This window comes from Agelaius phoeniceus, chromosome Z, assembly GCF_051311805.1.
Source record: "Agelaius phoeniceus isolate bAgePho1 chromosome Z, bAgePho1.hap1, whole genome shotgun sequence".
In the NCBI taxonomy this organism is placed as follows: domain Eukaryota; kingdom Metazoa; phylum Chordata; class Aves; order Passeriformes; family Icteridae; genus Agelaius; species Agelaius phoeniceus.
The window spans coordinates 18,224,897-18,243,713 of NC_135303.1; the positions used below are offsets into that span (position 1 = coordinate 18,224,897).

General features: G+C 34.9%; 1 protein-coding gene across 1 annotated transcript; it reads right to left on the minus strand.

Annotated features, from left to right (window-relative positions):
• Nucleotides 1–3,538: 3,538 nt before the first annotated feature.
• LOC143691968 (uncharacterized) lies at nucleotides 3,539–11,405 on the minus strand. Its single transcript, XM_077171242.1, has 2 exons — nucleotides 11,211–11,405; nucleotides 3,539–3,916 (listed from the first exon to the last, which is right to left on the minus strand). Exons 1-2 carry the CDS (start codon nucleotides 11,266–11,268, stop codon nucleotides 3,630–3,632), a joined length of 345 nt encoding a protein of 114 aa, XP_077027357.1. The 5' UTR covers nucleotides 11,269–11,405; the 3' UTR covers nucleotides 3,539–3,629.
• Between the last annotated feature and the right edge of the window lie 7,412 nt (nucleotides 11,406–18,817).

Sequence of the window (18,817 nt, forward strand, 5' to 3'; positions counted from 1 at the left end):
ACAAATATGTGGCCAAATTTAGGCATACCACTCATTTAAAAAACCTTAGTATTGTACTGGAAAGAATCATAAGGTTAAATATTTTCTGAATTATCTTGAGATTACTTTAAAATGTCACAAAGAACAAAGTCTAATAGAAATTGTAGTAGGTGTGATTATTTAATACCTCCTGAGACATTGGTAAAATGTATTAAATCTATACAGTTACACTTTTAGAAGTCCATAGTTATATTTTACTAGTTCAACAAGGATATTTGAAATTCAAGTAACAACTTTAATTTAATTTCCCACTGAAAACAGCTGACTTTGAAGGGTCTGAACTTTTAATGGAAACTGGCCAAGACCCTTGATACTGCAAAGATATCCTCCAAAATTATTGTTACAGATTTATGATTACTTATTAAATATCTGCAAAATTTGTGTAAATGCTGTTTCAAAATAAGGTTACTGCCCTAATTTTGGAATATATTCATCATTATTGAGCTATGTGAAATGTGTTATGTTAAATGTAAAAGTTTCCTAATTTATGCACAGCTGTCTACAACTGTTCTGTGTGTTTTCTGAGATACTACTTTTTTTTTTGACATCAGAGAAAAGTCTGTGTATGTTGGGTAGAGTTCTTTGTACTGTCTGGATGTCTAAGATGTTGCTTTTTCAGCTGTTCATGACTGTGTATGACAGGTATATGAAACTGGTGTATTTCTCGTTGCAAAAACCTGTTTCATACCATTTGAAGAGTGATCAGATGTCTTACACAAAACTGTTATGTATTCTCACTGGGAGAGGGCATCCACATCTTCTCTGGGTTATCTGTTCCAGTGCCACCCTTTCAGAAAAGAACTTCTTCCCACTATATAATCCAAACCTACTCTCTTTCAGTTTAAAGTCATTATCCCGTGCTCTATTACCCTATGCCATTGTGAAAATCCCCTCTCCAGCTCTCCTGTAGACCACCTTCAGCTTCTGGAAGGCTGCTGTAAGGTGTTCTTGGAGCCTTCCCTTTTCCAACCTGAACATCCCAACTCTCTCAGCCTCTCCAAATATAAGAGGTGATTCAAGCCTTCTTGATCATCTTCTTGTCCCTCCTTGGGCTTGTTCTAGCAGGTCCACATCTTTCTTATACTGGGGATTCCAGAGCTTGGCACAATGCTCCAGATGGGGCCTCACCAGTGCGGAGTAGAAGGGTAAATGCCTTCCTCAGCCTCTTGCCACACTGCTTTTGGTGCAGTCCTAAAGGATACTGTACATTTTCAGTGCTGTGTGTTCACACTGCCAGCTCATATCCAGTTTAATATCCACCATACCTCAAATGCCTTCTCCACAGGTCTGCTCTCAATGTGTTCATTATCCTGACTGTATCCATGTTGGGGATTTCCCTGAGGCAGGTGCAGAATGCATTTGTCCTTGTTAAACTTCATGAAGTTTGCACTCCTCCACCTCACCAGTTGTCAAAGTCCCTCTTAGAAAGTTTGCTGCACTCCATCCCCTGTTCATGTTCTTGATAATGATGTTAAAAAAAATCCAGTCTCAATATCAGGTGTTGAGAAATGCCACCTGATGCGGATCTCCACTTGGATATTGAGCTGACAGCAGCTCTTTAACTGTGACCATGCAGCTAATTCCTTATTCACTGAGAAGTCCACTCATCAAATCCTTATCTCTCCAATGTAGAGACAAGGATGATGTGTGTAACAGCATGCTGGCTGTGGCTGTGTTTGGTTTTATGCTGAAAACAGCATTGATAACACAGGGACGTTTTTTGTTACTGCTGAGCAGGGCTTGCGCAGCATCAAGGATTTTCAGATTCTCACCCCAGGAGTAAGAAGGCTGGGGGTGAACAAGGAGTGGGAAGGAGACAGCTGACAGCTGACCCCAAATGGCCGCAGGGATTCAATACCTTACGGCATCATGCTTTGTATATAAAGTTGAAGGAAGAAGGAAGAGATGGGACAATTGAATAGATGGCGTTTTGGTGACCCGAGTCACTGCTATGCTTGATGGAGTTATGCTTTCCTGGGGATGGCTAAACAGCTGCCTCTGCATGGGAAGGGTTGAATAGATTTGCTTGTGTGCTCAGCATTTGCTTAACCTATTAAACCATGTATCTCAACCCATGCTGCTTACAGTAAAACAACTTTGTTTCCTCTCTGCTGTTCTTGGGGTTTTTCCCCAAATCATTTGACATCAAATGAACACCATTTGACTAAGGCATTTTTTTTAACTTTAAAAAACAGTGTAATGCTGCACTGTTCTTAAAGATATGTTCAGTGATATTTTGTATTGTTTCAGTCTTCCTTAAAAACAAAGTTGTATTTCGGAAACTAAGTGGAGATTAAATGTTAACCAAAAACCCAGGAGTTCAGTGACCGAATTAATAAATATTCATCTAGTGATCTCCAGAATGACATCATACACATAACCTGACTCCCTGTGATAGATGAGAGTTATATTTTGCCTCTTATTTGACCCTCTGTCATCAACAAACCTCTAAATTTTAACTGTTGTTTCTCATTCCTACATTGTTCTGCAGTGATCTAGTCAGATGGCAAGGTGAGTAAAAATTAATGGAGGTGTTCATTCTGTGTCTTCCAGGACTTAAGGGGAACTTACTATGAAAGAGATTCCATTCCACATCTTGCAAGTAATTATCTACATGATCATTCCTGATGAAAGGGAGGTTTTTTTTCAGGAGAAACCAACATGATGACATGAAAAGTGGACTCTGCTAAGAGGAGAAAGTAAGAGATAAGAAATAAACACATTTTGCTTTTTATATTTCTTCTGTTTTTCTTCTCCTCCTTCTCTTTCTTCTTCTTATTCTTCTCCTTCTCTTCATGTTATTTTCCTTCTCTCCTTTCCTTCTCCTCCTCATCATTTTTCTCCTCCTCCTGGCAAGCAATAATATGAGATAGGATATTCTAAAGCCTCTTAAATGATGATAGGCACCAAAATCCATTAGATTACTTTTTAGTAAGATGAAGTATGTCAATATTATTATTTATTTTCAGAATAAAAAACAGAGAACAATTAAATATTTCTTGGTGGTTAAATTGAGTAATGAACATTGTTACACCACTGTCATGGTTTGACACTGGCTAACTGCCTTGCACCCACAAAAGTCACTTACTCACCCTCCTCTGTCACAGGTGGGCAGAGGAAAGAAAAATTTAATTAAGAGTTCATAAGGTGAGATAAGGGCCAGGAGAAAACCCTCCAAGGGCAAAGCAGGCTCAGCTTAGAAGTACTAAGTGAATTTATTACTCAAAAATCAGAGGAGGATAATGAGAAGTAAACCTTTAAAACACATTTTTCATGCCCCTCCTTCCTTCCCACCAACAGCACAAGGGACTAGGTATGGGAAGTTTGGTAAGTTTGTCACCAGAGGTGTCCTTCTGCTGCTCAGGGAGTGGAGTCCTTCCCCTGTGAGGCTGTAGGGCACTTTCCTTTCCAGTATGGTTCCAATACCACAAGTAGTAGTCCTCCCAGAACTGCTGCAGCATGAACTGCCCTCACAGGCAGACACTCCTCCCAAAACTGCTGTGGCTTGGGTCACTCTTTCCATGGGATGCACTCCTCCAAGGCCAGGCTGCTCCAGCCTGGAAGCAAGGGCCCTCTCTCCACTGGGTCTCTCACCAGATCACAGCCTCCTCCAGGCATCCATCAGCTCCAGCATGGGCACCTCCCCCATGGGCTGCAGGTGGATCTCTGCATTCCCTGTGCACCCATGGGCTGCAGGGGCACAGCTGCTTCACCATGGTCTTCACCACAGCCTGCAGAGGAATCTCGGCTCCAATGCCTGGAGCACTTCCTCCCCCTCCTTCTCCACTGACCTTGGTGTCTCCATGTTGTTTTATCTCACGTGCTCTCACCTCCTCATCTTGTCTAGCACTGTGCTCCACTTTGTATTTATTTTTTTCTTAAAAATAAAAAGAAAAAATATGTTATCCCAGACATGTTGCCATCATCTTTAATTGGCCCAGCTTTGGTCAGCAGCATGTCCATCTTCAGAGCTGTCAGGGACTGGCTTTGCCAGACATGGTGGAAGCTTTAGCAGCTTCTCACAGAAGCCACGTCTGTGGCTCCCTGCTACCAAAATCAGGCCATGCAAAGCCAGCACAACCACTAATGCTATTTTAAAAATAATAAGGTCTTTTTTATTCAGACAATCTTTATACCAGCTAGTGTCCTGGGTTTCAATCTTTTTCAAATTTTTTATTACACTCTACTAATGTCTGTGGGACTATAACTCAACCAACTCACCCCTTACCATGGGATTTGGTCAGGCCAAACTTTCTCAGGACTTTCTCAGATCAGTACATTTTCTACTTCACTTTCATAACTAGTCTGTCCCTTGAGGCAAAATCATTCTCTTCCCTAATTCCTTGTCACTAACTGAAATGTAGAAGTATGGGGCTTTTGTCTATGGAGCCTAGAAGATCAGCATGATCTCCTTGCTTGGCTTGACTGGCAGAAGATGGCTAAAAAATGAGGAACAGGAGTGATGGACAAGCCCAGAAAATAAAAACTTTAATAATGAAAATAACCAACTGGGAAACCGTGGGTTACAGGTACTAGATTTCTCAGCAAGGCAAACAGAGACAGATATAGGGGTATCTGAGGGCAAAGGTCCAGTCACGAATGTGTACTCAGAACATGACCTTACAGGAAAAATGTCCTGAACAAATAGAGAAAAAGAACTGGAAACTTGACCAAATAGAGGATAGTCCCGTTAGCATACTGGCTCCCAAGGACCATGGTTCCCACTGTGACCTGACTAGGTGCTCCCCCTCAGTATACTGTCCCCAGTGGTCTGAGGTCAAAACCCTCTGCAAAAGCATCTGAGGTAAAAATCTTAGCAGGACCAGATCCTACATCTGTCTTCAGTTTAGTTATTTGTTTTGAGGTCATGTTTATTTGCTTCTTTGTTTTCTTTGTTTTTTTTGTTTAGCTTGGCTAAGTTTTATATAGTGAGATGTCCTCTCTTGAACCCAGCTCTCATTTATGGTATTTAGAATCAAAATGAGACAAAATTCTCTTCTTTCTTGTCATTTTATTTTTGATGTCATATTGTTTGAATGGAGCCCAAACGCACACCCTTCCCTGAAACATGACAGAAATAGCATAAATTATAAATTTAAGTCATTTACTATATACTTGATTTAGCAGAGATACAGTGGCTACTAATTACCACTTATGAGAAAATGGACATGAGATAGTTGATATAAAAGCAAAATATTATAGATAAATTATCATCACCATTAACAGTATTCTTATTAACAGTGCTATCAAAAGACTGTATTACAACATTTTCAGTTATCAATAGAATTTTACCAGCTTTTTTAAAAAACAAGTGCACCTGCTGTCTTAATGTTTCACATTATTGTATGACATAATTAAATTTTTCTTCCCCTAAATGTGGCATGGAGGTGGTTAAAGACTTTTTACCTGCCAAGGAAATGTGGATGACAAGAACTGTATAAGAACTTTTTTGCTTAGCAGATGACTAGGAGTGGAAAGATGAATGAAAAGGTTTCTTGGTAGAATTTATGTAGCAGATTTATCCTTCAATTAAAAATATTGATCAGGAAAGGGATCCTTTTATCTATGGGCATCTTTTTCTGTTACAAAGCAAAAGTCATTATTCCATATTACAGTTATTACATTTATCCATCCTGCTTTAGTGCAAAAGTCACACAGGTAAGATTCTCAATGCTTTTCTGATTTTTTAATATTGGTTTTGATAGTCTTTAAAAGACAGTTCTATTTTTGGAACTCTAAGCTAACAGTGACCTTTCATTGCAAGGATTTTTCAATGCAATGAGCACATTTATTTTTATTAATCCCAGGTTAGCTCTTATGTGAATTCCTCCCTCTGACATTTGCAGCAACCCAAAAACTACAACCTTATTATAAGGTTTAAATAAAAGCTTTCAGCTGCTTCATTAATGATAAGAATTACAACAAAATGGAAATAAGGTCTTTTTAAAGTATTTGTTTTACTTCTTAAAATTTAGTGAGGTACAACACAAAGAGAGTGTTTTATTTCTTAAAACACAAATGCTGTGATGCTCTTTTATATCTGTCATCCTCAGCTACAGGGTCAAGTAATGTGGAAAAACTCTGATTCATGAGTATTTTCTTGAATAACATTGACATGCATCTGACTTATTTCTTGAGGTGATAGTATTTACAGTTTATAAGTGTCTGGATTGGCCACTTGAAATTGATTACATGCTCATAATTCTGAAGTCTTTTACTTGCTTAGCTACAATTATGACTTTCTTGGGAAGGCATATTTTTTATTTATTCTTATTCCATATTTTCCACTGAAAGTGGTTGGTTTTGATCAGTAATGTACTAGAAATTTCATGTAATATCCTGCAAACTGGATGAAACATATGGCAAATTGAATAACTAGCTGGGCTCTTAGGTGTTCTGTGAAGAATTTGGCTAAAGGAGGTCAATCTGAACATAATAGCAAGAGTAGCATGACTTTAGGTAATGTTTCTTAGTACATTCTCTTTTAAAAGCAAGTAAAATCAATCATAGTTCATGCTTGGTCTTGACTTGCTATCAAAGCATTTTTGTAGGGCTCTTGAAATCAGTGCATCAATGACATGAAATTTAACTTAGATTCATCTCCATGTATCTCTGGAATGAGCATAACTGTTATTTTGAATTTGGAAGGCTGCATGGTAATAGCCAATATTGAATTACGAAGATCAAAAATGAAGCAAAGATCACAAAGACATTCTTGTAACTGCAGACTTCACTGTGTAACAATCAAAGTAAAAAGATTAGTGATTATGCCTGGTCTAAATTTTGACAAAGCCAGGAGTCAAAATGTACCATGATTTCATTGTTGCTATCTGCCCTTCCTAATAAGGAATTTTTAACTGCACTTCATAGCAATTATATTTTTTTTGTAGATTAATGAAGAAAAAATGCATCATGCCTCATAATAAGCACTTGTGAAAGACTAAGGAAGCATAAAGAGAGTCAGTAACTGATTCTTGTGTGAGATGAGGACCACTGATGACTTGCTGTTGGGAGAGGAAGTTGTAAATTATTCTTTCTATCTTGACTTCACAAGAAACTGATGAAGAAATGTTAAGGATAAGAAGAAAGGTTTAAATTTGAATAAGCCCCAGAGTTAGCTCTGTACTTAAATTTGGTGTCACACAATAAAGCCTTTAGTGAGAACTGAGAACTGTTTCATTAGGGCTGCTTACAGAATTTTATGGAGGAGGAGAAATCTTGTGTCTGTCATTTAATGCTAACATAAATTAATTGTTAGAATATTTTCTTTTTTTTCAGTTTGCTATCTCCTGAGAAATCTTTGGATGTGTTGTCTGTTTTTTATTTAGTACATAAACACATAGCAATTTGTTATTATACTAATTTTGGTAACAATTTTAATGTGAGGAAATCTGAGATAATTTAATACTTTTTGCCATGTCTACTCCACAAACAAAAGTTTCTGGATGCCTTTGACATGACGACCAATGTGTAACAAATACTGCCAAGTATCTACATAGTGAAAAGAATTGCATCTCACTGCCTGGGTTGTTTTGCATGGGATTTTCTGAGGCTTGGAAACAGGAGCATCTCTGAGGAAAATGTATATTCTAGTCTTCACTAAAGAGAAAACCTCTCCATTGTGTGCAAAATGGTGGCAACATGACTGCATCTTGAGGGGGACTCTAGAGACATGTAACAACTCCAAATAACAACTTCAGTGACTAAATTAGGGTAATACTATGTGATTTAGGTAATCAATCTCCTATTATCAAATAATGCAGAAAATTACTAAAGCAGTGCAGTTTAATTGTTTCAAATATATTCATATAAAGATTGAGTTCATATTGAATGCATTATTACAAATCAGTCTGGGGAAAGTTTACCAAGAGAAAAAAAGAAACGTTTCTTATAAATATTTTGCCTTTGTGTTTATGAAACAATCAACATAATTTATATGAAGATTTTCCTTAGGGGACTATTTTTTTCTTTCATTTCTCTCCAAATACACAGTGTTTGTAATTTCGTATACATTATTCATTTATACATATATTTCATCTACATGGTGGTGACAAACAGAGATGTGATAAATAGAACTAATTCTGTGGGAGCTGTGATTTAAATTCTCCACCCCAGTGGGCATTATCACTCTAATATGATGAATAAAGCAAGAAAATAAATATTTATTTTGTCCCAAATATAGAAAGAATTATTTCCTTTTCTCACACAAATACGGACTTCTAAATTACTGTGGAACAGACCAATATTTATTTGCAGCCTAGTGCTAACAGGAAGAGTAAGGTTATGTATGTTCTGATGAAATCAGTCTGGAAATAAACTGCCATCCTTGCCAGAAAGTAATTTTTTTTCCACCTCTGATTCTGGAAGATTCTGTTCTAAGTGAGGTTGCAGTACAGAGGTTTTCTTTTTAGGTAATTTAAAAAACAGAAGGGAAAACAATAGGACATTTCACTTTCTCATACCTCCTTATGTGGATATATTGTACTATTGATTAGACATAAAAGCAACACTTGATATTAAGGTGGAAACAAAATATGTTACCTTAAAATTATTTTAAAAAAATTTCTTTTAAACTAACACAATTTTCCTGCATTACATTTAATGCTTAATAATAACAAAGAAAAATGCTGTCAAATACTGTAATTTTTATATTAATATTTCTCCTTAGACTCCTAGACAATGAAGAATATGGAAAGATTAAATGGAAGGCAATAAGAAGCCCAAATTTGATAGATGCATTATCACATACTGTGGAAAGAAAGAAATGAGCTATGTGACATCCCAAAGTAGTGTTGGTGCTTTATACTAGCATTACCAAGTCCATATATAATTTAGCAGACACTGCTGTTTCAACCTGGCTTGCAACTATGTGTTTCACCTTTTAATTAATTACCAATTTAAATAAATTTAACAGAAGAACATGCATATTTGAAAAAATGTTTCTTTGAGCTCCTGCTGTGGAGGAGACACTGCCTGACCATTGAAGGATCAAACACACAGAGTGAGCTTAATGCAGAGTTTTTACAGTAAGTGTTTACAAGTTTTCATATTAAAGCTTCATGATCTGTTTCATTGACAAAATAAAGTTGAGTGTTAAGAAAATTTTGGATTTGTAGTGATTATTTTAATAGTATTTAGCTTTTGTCAAGTGAGACATGATTGTTTGAATATTCTGATCTTTGCATTTCCTATGTGCTTTTAGTTATGCAGCTCTGAAGGAAAATAGAGGAGAAAAAGGGCAATTTTTTAGTTGCAATTTTTTCTTAGATTCTGCATACCTAAGATTAAATTGCTGTGTTACTAATTAACTTCTTACTCTAAGATTCCAAATGCCAAATTTCCAATGGATTTTAAATTTATTTTAAACCAGTAAGAATCAATTTTCAGTAGCCTGTGAAAATTGTCAGTGTAGTTTTCTCATTTTTTGCTGCTGCCAGAGTTTCAGTGGGTAAAGTATCTCTCAAAAGAGTTAACTCTGGCCCATGCAGAAAACATCACAGCTATGGTTACAGGGTTCAAATTGTTGACTTAAAAATAGTAACTTCTTTGCTTGCCTATTGCTTCCAAAATCTGAGGATCATTTTGTTCTCCATTCAAATTCACTCACTTTCAGTAAGAGAAGTAGCTGTTTTAAAACCTATAAAATATGGCAAGTACTGACTTCAAGCAGGGCATGCAGCCAAAAGCATGAGGAAGGAATTTTTTTCCAATTATAATTTCTAAGACTGAAAATTCAAGAAATATACATATTCTATTAAAAAAAAAGGTCTGTGAATCTGAAACAAATTATTCAAACCTACATTTTGTCTGCAATCTGCATCCTCTTTCAATGTCCTTTAGGACTGCAACTCCTGTCAGAGGAGATTATTGTCCTGCTCTGCTCTCCACTGATGTGGCCTCACCTCAAATCCTGGGACAGCTTTGGGCACCACAATATAAAAATATATTAAGCTATTGGAGAGTTTCCAAATGCAGGCCATAAGGACGGCAAAGGAGTTTAAGAGGAAACCAAATGAGGAATAACTGAGGTCACTTGGTCTGTTCAGCCTGGAGGAGACTGGGGGGAGACCTCATCACAGTCTGCAATTTCCTCCTGAGGGGAAGAGGAGGGGCAGACACTGATCTCTGCTCTGTGGTGCCCAGTGACAGGACCTGAGGGAACAGTCTAAGATTATGTCAGAGGATGTTTAGGTTGAGTTTCAGAGCGAGGTCCTTTACCCAGAGGTTGTTTGGGCACTGGAACAGGCTCCCCAGGGCAGTGGTCAGAGCACCAAGCCTGACAGATTCAGGAAGTGTTTGGACAATGCTCTCAGACCCATGGTGTCACTTTTGGGATGTCCTGTTCAGGGCCATGGGTTGGACCTTATGATTTTGATTGGTCTCTTCCAATTCTTCCAATTCAACATGTGCTCTGATTCTATCATGTTCTGTGATTCCTGCATGCATTGCAGCAAATTAATTCAGAAATTAAAAAAAAAAAAAAAAAAGGAAAGAGAAGGGTAGAAAAAGGCATGGCTATGTAATTGTACTAATGGATTTGCTTATTTTGGCATAATGATTTTTTTAATAGTATGCTGGTATTACTATAGACTGGATATGAATTACCAACAACAACAAAAAAAGGTAAGGTATTGTTCAGATAGTTAAGATAAGGCGTCTTTTTTTCTATATGTTAAAACTTCATTCAACTGAAATATCTACTCATAAGAGGAAATCGTCATTCACATAAAAGTAACAGTAGAATCAGTTTAAAAAAGTCAGCTTGGAGCCCTGAAAATCTTTAAATAGCTCCCCAGAGCTTTCCAGTTCACTGTTTTGAAATCTCAAAGGGACCATTTAATGAGTAGAAATAATCTAATCATGAACTTCTGACCTCTTTTTCATTCCATGACGCATCACATCAGGGTATCTTCAAAAAATTCTTTCACAAGTCAAAAAAAGAAAAAAAAATAACATTAGAAATAACCCCTAGCGTATTGAACAACTTCTGGCTTCTGGGTAGTAAAACCCATGTCAAAGTCTTTGGAAGAGCACTGAAATATTTTGGATGAGTAAGTTTGTGAACAAAACCTCTTTTATTGCCCAGAAGGGATGAGAACCCTCGGTATCTGGAACTTTTGGGAGACAAAAATTATACATTTACTGACTATAAAATAGGGGAATAGACTTACCTTGGTGCTTTTCTTGACTTGTTGATGCTTGGCCAGACTCTTTAAGCATGTCATCCATTCTTCGATGAAAATGTTAAACAATTAAAAAGCACTTTCTTTCAGCAGATCAATAGTAAGTTTGGGCCAGCTGCCAATCTATGAGATTTCATATTGGCACGTTTTTCATATTGTCAGATTTGCTGTAATTTGTGTGAATTCCAGCTTCCTCTTTGGTGCAAAACATCAAAGAACTTTAAAAAGTACACATAAATGAGCATTAAGAAGATTTTCAAAAAGCATTGTGACAGGTTTCAAAATCAAGTAGAATATAAAAAGAACCTCTTCCAGAACCAAAACAGTGTAAGAAAGATGACCAATACTGAGGAAATGCTCTTTCCTACTCTACATCTAATGTGTTAGTTAAACTAGTAAATTAAACAGATTTGTAAATCAAACCAAGAAACCAGAAAAAATAGCAAACTCGTTAGTTTAGTGAGATATAACTCTTTAACTGTATTAATAAAATAACTAATTCAAGTTGTAATTGTAATTTATTATTCACGATAGATTCTTTATCTGAAAACTATGTAAGTACTACTATATTTGGTTTTACAATGTTATTGTTCAAACTTTTACAATTCACATTACATTTCTCACAACACTGACAAATTATTCCTCACACAACCTCTAATTCAGTCAGCTTTTCTTTAATACTACAGCCATTTATCTCTGTCTTGAGAATTGACATCTATGTGCAATTTACCAATGCTCTTAAGCAGGTTTACTTTACAGTGTTACTGAAGAGGTACTTGCACTACTGATTTTAAGATTCCAGTCCTTTTATTGATATCCTCAATGCAAGCATTGTCTTTCAAAAAACCAAAATCTGCAGGTATAGAGAGTATTTGCTAAAATTATCAACTATAACTTCAAAATTCTTACTATAAGAGTTAAAAGGGAGTCAGTGGGGTCACAAAAGATGTTATTTGAATATTACGTGTCACTAGTTGGTGATTCATGTGCAGTCAACCAGCTCTAGCATTGAAATCTGGTTTAATAAATATTCTTTGAGTGTTAGTAACCAGGCATATGAACCTGTGACATCATTCTGTACCTTTCATTCCTTCTGGATATGTCTCTTTTAAATATACTGTTTAGTGTTTCATCATTGTGCATATTATAATGCATCTCATATTTTCAGATTTTTGTTAATTTTACTGATGCATTAAAATTATTTCCATCCATGGCACATGGATGGAAACAGCTGTCTACAAAATATACACTTGCACAAAAAATATCTCACTAAGTAGAACACAAGGGGCGTGCAATCTTTTGTTTGATTTTTCCCCCACTACTAATATGCTTATATATTGAGACTGGTAATTAAAAAATTTGATTTCAATCATGTTTCATTTCTGCATAGTTAACACTGATCAGTGAGCCTTTTTGAAGTTTACTGAACTATTAATTTCATTTTCAAATGGGATGTAACTGAAATAAATGTTTCTAATTAGAAATATTGTAATTGTGGAATAATGTGGGTTCCTTCAGAAAAAGATATTTAATCAAGACTGACATTTACCTTATTCAGGACAATTTGGAAAGATCTTGCAATTTAACTAAGAGGATCATAATTTTTGTGTTTTGACATATTCAACATTAAAAAAATTCCCTTTCACTTAGAAACAGTATTTCTTTTGGTTGTTCATTAATTTTAAGTAGTGTTTTATTTTGAAAATTAAAACTATAAATTAAATAAATTATTTCAGCAGTTCTGGTGCTTTGAATTATAGTTCAGTCCTTATTTTGCAGACGTAGACTGCAGAAAATAACTTAAACATCATGTCTATGAATACTGCATGGCAATAGTTAAATGTACTTTAGTACACGTCTCGCTTACCAAGAGAAGAATCTACATTTTTAAACCTGAATACAGTGACAAATGTGTCTTTAACCTTTCTGTAGAAGTAAAAAATATCTGCTATTATACTGCTTGGATTTGTTTAATTTGTATAATATTTGCTAAAATTGTCTTTGAGGTGAAAATTATTTGTCTAAAATTTATTGACAAATAATATATGAAATTTAGCAGCCCATGTGATCCATATTATTGAAATTTTCTCAAAGTGCTTATGTAAATAAGAATACTCTTGAAAAGTTTGAATATGAAAAAAATACATCTTTTCCTTCAGGAACACTTTTTATTCACTTCAATAAAAAGGGTACTTCACACTGAACCCCTTGATCTAATTGCTTGTTGTTATGAGAATCTGGGAATTATTCCATGGTCTGACCCTTCCTTTATACCACCAGCATCCATCAATCCTGTCCTAAATTCACCAGATCTAATTCTTTTACTTAAGAAAATTTACATAAACATTTGTTTTTGTAAAATAAGGAGAAAAGATGATCAATTCTTTGCCTTTCCCTAACATTTCCTTCAATGATAGTTCTAATTTCTGTTTGAAGATCTAGAGTAATATAAAAACAACAATACTGTAATAGGAGCATGCATTTTTTGCAGAGATGCCTAATCTTCTTTGTCTTAAAGAAACTGTACTGATTAATTATCATATTCAAAACACAACTCCTTATATAACTGGAAAACCACAACCTTAGGACAAATGTATAGACCAAAAGGAAAAAAAACTGATTAATTAAATAAATTACCTCTTTTTAACTCAAAATCTTTTAACAATAGAGACACAACTAATTATATTTTTAAGTATCATTCACCCTGTTGAAAATTTAATATGTGGCAGAATTCCAGCCAGATTTTATTTTCAAAAGTAGGACATTTCATGATGATGATATCTATCAAAAAGAGGGGATTTGCCTTTCTTTTTCTGAACACAAAGAAAAGCTGTGTCACAATCTTCTTGTAACTGAAATTTGCTAGGAAGATAAATATAATTTTTTTTGTCTATCTAACTTAGGAGCCCTCCCAAGAGAGTCAGTTATCGGGTTTTTTTCCTTTCCCTTTTCCTATTTCTTTTCTTCTTCCTTTTTCTATTTTCTTTTTTTTTTTTACTTCATCAGCAATATGCAAGGTGTTATGTGAGCCCTGTAGTGTAGCTGTAACACAAGGTTTTTAATTTATTTTTAGTTATTTATTTTCTGTTATTTTTAGTTTTTTATTTCATACCACAAAGCAGTGCAACTTTATTTAGAACATAACTTATTACTTTATTACATCTGCATTTGGCCTCATTGGAAAAAGGTGCACATATATAATTTTAATCTGATGATGCAGACCTATCACACCACAGTAATATCAACCAGCTTCAATTCAAACCCAGGACTGAAGAGATTAATTTATTGGGGAAGGCTGAGGCAACCTAAGGAAAAAAGAAAAGCACAGTTTTTTGTTCACTGTTTTTTTCAGTAGTTGAGTCTGAAGCTTCATAATGATACAGAATTTTAAATTATAAATAATAACAAAAATACTTAATTATTTTAAAATTAAATACTAAATGCTTTAATACTACCTGCAATGACACTGGTCATTTTTATATACCTGTGCAACTTATATAGTATTGTATAGTCAGACAATAAAAAGCTATGTGTATATACACATTTATATATAGATCTATTTTTAAGGGGTTTACCAGAAATGGGTCAAAACCGGAAAAACTGCAAATTCAAAGTTTTTAACAGTTCCTAAAATATCACCATAGAGAGATGAGAACAGTAACATGATGCGTACAGGAAAGAGTAAAATTTATTCTGTTTGGGGAGAACAAAGCTACATCTTTCATAGTAATCTTAGGAGTTTTTTTTATTGTCTGCCCTAATCCAGAAAATATAGGTACCTATTTGTCTACAAATCATAACATTACAGATAAGAGGTAGATAAGCATTTTTTAAACTAATGATAACTTCCTGAATCAAAAGAAAAAAAATAAAATTCTTCTCCCATGAAACAAATCACCAATATCATCTGGCGCTAGTCTGGAATAATTCTCTTTGTGTTCAATTTTGTCCATTGATTTCACTATGAGTGCATTTACTTACACTATTAGGAAATATGTCCTTGTTAATTTTCAAGAATTTGGGCTGCACTTCCAATGCTGTGAAAAATGGTATCATGTAGGAATCTGAGACAACTCAGGATATGGAATTTGAGCAGGTATTTATTCTAAGATGAATATGTTTCTTACACTATTATATTAGCAGAAACTGAGATTTTATTTGATTGGTGGAAAACATGCAACTTCCTGTGAAGTTGCATTAACAACTGTAATTAGGAATTCCACCACAGAAAAAAATCACTGTGATCATTTCTTCTGTGGTCTTCAAAGTATCTTAAGAGTGGAGCATTTAAGACTGAAATCCCTGAACAACTTGCAAACTTAAAATGCATAATTAAATTGCATTTAAAAAAAAATCTCTCTAACAGCAAAAAAAAATAATTGAAGACATAAAAAATGTGTAATTCTAAAGTAAATTTTATTTTAAAATTTATTATGAAAAGCTTAATAAAGCATTATTCTTTGGAAATTGAATTTGAATTTGTCTAACTCCAAGTATGCAATATTTTTAAATACATAGTATAACAGAAAGCATCATATGTTATCTAAACGATTTTAATTATCTGCAATTACACACACACTGTTTTTATCAGCTTAGTTCCATTTTTTCCCTAATATCACTATGCTCTAGTCATAACAAACCAGACAGCTTTTTAAAAGAACTTTTCATTATAATTTACTCTTTCAATTCTTTTTTTGCCTAGTGCAGAATTTAGTGACCAACCAGCAATCATCAGATTAAACTTGTCATTTTTCTACTTAGTGGTGATCCATATTATCATACCTGTTCTCCCTTTTAGCATTTATAATTTATAAAATAATGAGTTGAATTTAATCCTCAAATTTCTTATGTAATATTTTTCTATGTTTACTCACAGAATGGTATAACAGGAAAAAATTTGTGATGCTATAGGAAGAGTCAGTGATACCTCAGCATCACTGACTGCTTAAGCCCTCTCATCTTTGTTTTTATGATCTGTTGTACTGTAGGGTTTGTAAATTAAGCAGTAAAACAAATTCCTTTTGGAAACAGGAAAGAGAAATCAATTTGGTTTTAATAAATTTGAAAGAAGAGAACAAATGTGATCAACTTATATTGAAATATTAAAAAACTTGAGGGAGTTTCTGGAGGAAATCTGCTGCTTGCCTATATTATATTTTAATTTTTTATTTTGTTTGCAAGTTTGTTTTATCAAGTAGGAACCTTTTGGTTTTGCTAATTAATTTACTCTACAGCTCCATTTCTTAATAGACCACATTCTATATCTTAGTATATTTCCTGACCCAAAATTTGTGTACCTCAATGTTGTGTGAGAGAATAATTGTTTTATCATCATTCTTAGCACCATTCTTAGGAGAAAGGCTACAGTCATAGAATCATGGAATTCTTTAGAATGGGAAAGACCTCTAAGGTCCTTAAATTCAGCTGTTAATCTGGCACTGCCAGATCCAACACTAAACCATGCCCCTCAATGCTACATCCACATATCTTTTCAATACCTCCATGGGTGGTGATTTAGTCACTTCCCTGGACTGCTCCAGTGCTTGACACCCATTTTGGTAAAGAAAATTTTCCATGTATCCAATCTAAGCTTCTCCTGATGCATCTTGAAGCCCCTTCCTCTTACCCTATCACTTCTTATTCAGGAAAAGAGAGAGATGAGGTCCTCCCTGAACCTCTTTTTCTCCAGGTTAAACCACCCCAGTTCCCTCAGGAACCAACAACAAGTAAAAATGATGATTCGTGAGTAAATGTGTCAGTCAAGCAGGACCTGCCTTTTACAAATTCATATTCGTGATCCCCTGCTTATCCTGTACTTGCTGTGTGACGGTATTCACAATGATCTGCTCCATAACCGACCCCTGCACCCAGGTCAGACTGGTAATTTTGTAGGTCTCAGATACTCCTTCCCTTCCTTCTTATCACATTTGCTAACTTCCAGCCAAGTGGGAGCTCTCTACTTACCTGGGACTGCTGGAAAATGGACAGTGGCTTGGCAAGCATTTCCATCAGCTCCCTTAGGAGCATTGCGTGGATCATATCAGGCATCAAACAAAACCTATATAATCCAACAAGAATATTCAAAGATTTGATAAGCACTCTAAGAGTGCATGCTGGGATATTTGCAATAAATAGGACTTTTTTATTCCTTAATTGAAGCTATTTTCCTGTCTCTGGTTTCTCTCACAAACCATTCTTTCTCTGTGATGAGCTCTTAGTCTAAACATACAACTAACACAAATGATTTTATTTTTCATTTATTTATTATCTTTCATTAAATTACTTTTAGATTTACTATTACCATAAATGACAGCACATTGATCAAAAGATATTCATCACCAATTTGGAAGATGAAGGGCTGGTGAACAAAAAAGTTGCAGTTTGTCCAGGAATGTGCATTAGCATGAACATTTTAAGTCATATGGGAAACATCAGCAAAAAAGTTTTTCTCTAAAATCTTTTTGACCATGTGAATTCAGATTTTGTCACAGATCTTGGCTGCTAACTACAAGACAGGCATGCTTGTATTAACAGGGTCAAATTTGAGTGCGCAAAAAAGAGGCAGACACACCTAAGAATATCAGAATATCAGTTACTTGCTTGGATACATGACAGATTGAAAAATATAGTGAAAACACCATCAGATGGTAATAAAGTAGTAAGAAAAGGATAGGGAACAGAACAGGAAACATTTATTACCTAGATTTATTTGCTGTCCATCACTGTAAAGGCTAGAGCTCAACAGAATTTAGGATTATTTATTTTCTTCACATTATCCACAGATGCTCAAAGCCTTCAAGAGCACCAACACTGGTTTCTATCAGCAGAAGTTCTCACAGACACAATCTTTTTTTCCTCATAACCAGACTCTTATCTTAGGCAGGGGTACTTAACTACGCCTTTTAGGGAAAAAACAGGCAGATAAACTTGGTCTTCATTTCAAATTATAAATGGAAACCTGAAGGCCTGAAGAGGTGCATTGTGAAGCTGGTAGGATCTATGTGCAAGAAAAGATAGCACAAATTAGAAAGAAATAAAAAAGGGACTTTGATGCAATAAAAAAATCACAAAAGTTCAATGGTAATAAATCTCTCTTTTATAGTCACCTTCCATAACAGAACAAAATCTCACTCAAAGTATTAGCAAGTAAATTCGGGGCAAATGAAAAAGACATTGCTTACATGAGATATATAGAAATTTCATGGAATCAATGGATAAAAATCAAAATTAAAAGGAAATTATTAATTAAATTAAATATTAAAAAAATTGTATGTGGGTTTTAAACTGGTTCATGCTAAAGTAACTGCATCTGGCTTTCCTGCCATAAAATCAAGTGAAGCCACCCAGGAAAGACTAAAGGATTTCCTGAAAGCCATGTGAACATCAATTAAGACATGGTTAGGAAATAATTTCATCCATTTCCAGAACTGCACAATTTTCTAGTGAAATGGGAAATTTATTTGGGACTCTTTTCCATAAAAGGATAAAGTTCAATAACTTCAAATTTCTTCTGGAACCTTTACTGTTAGCAAATATGGTTTTTGTACCTCTTCACTTTAATTCAGATTAATTGTAACTAAAACCAGATATACATT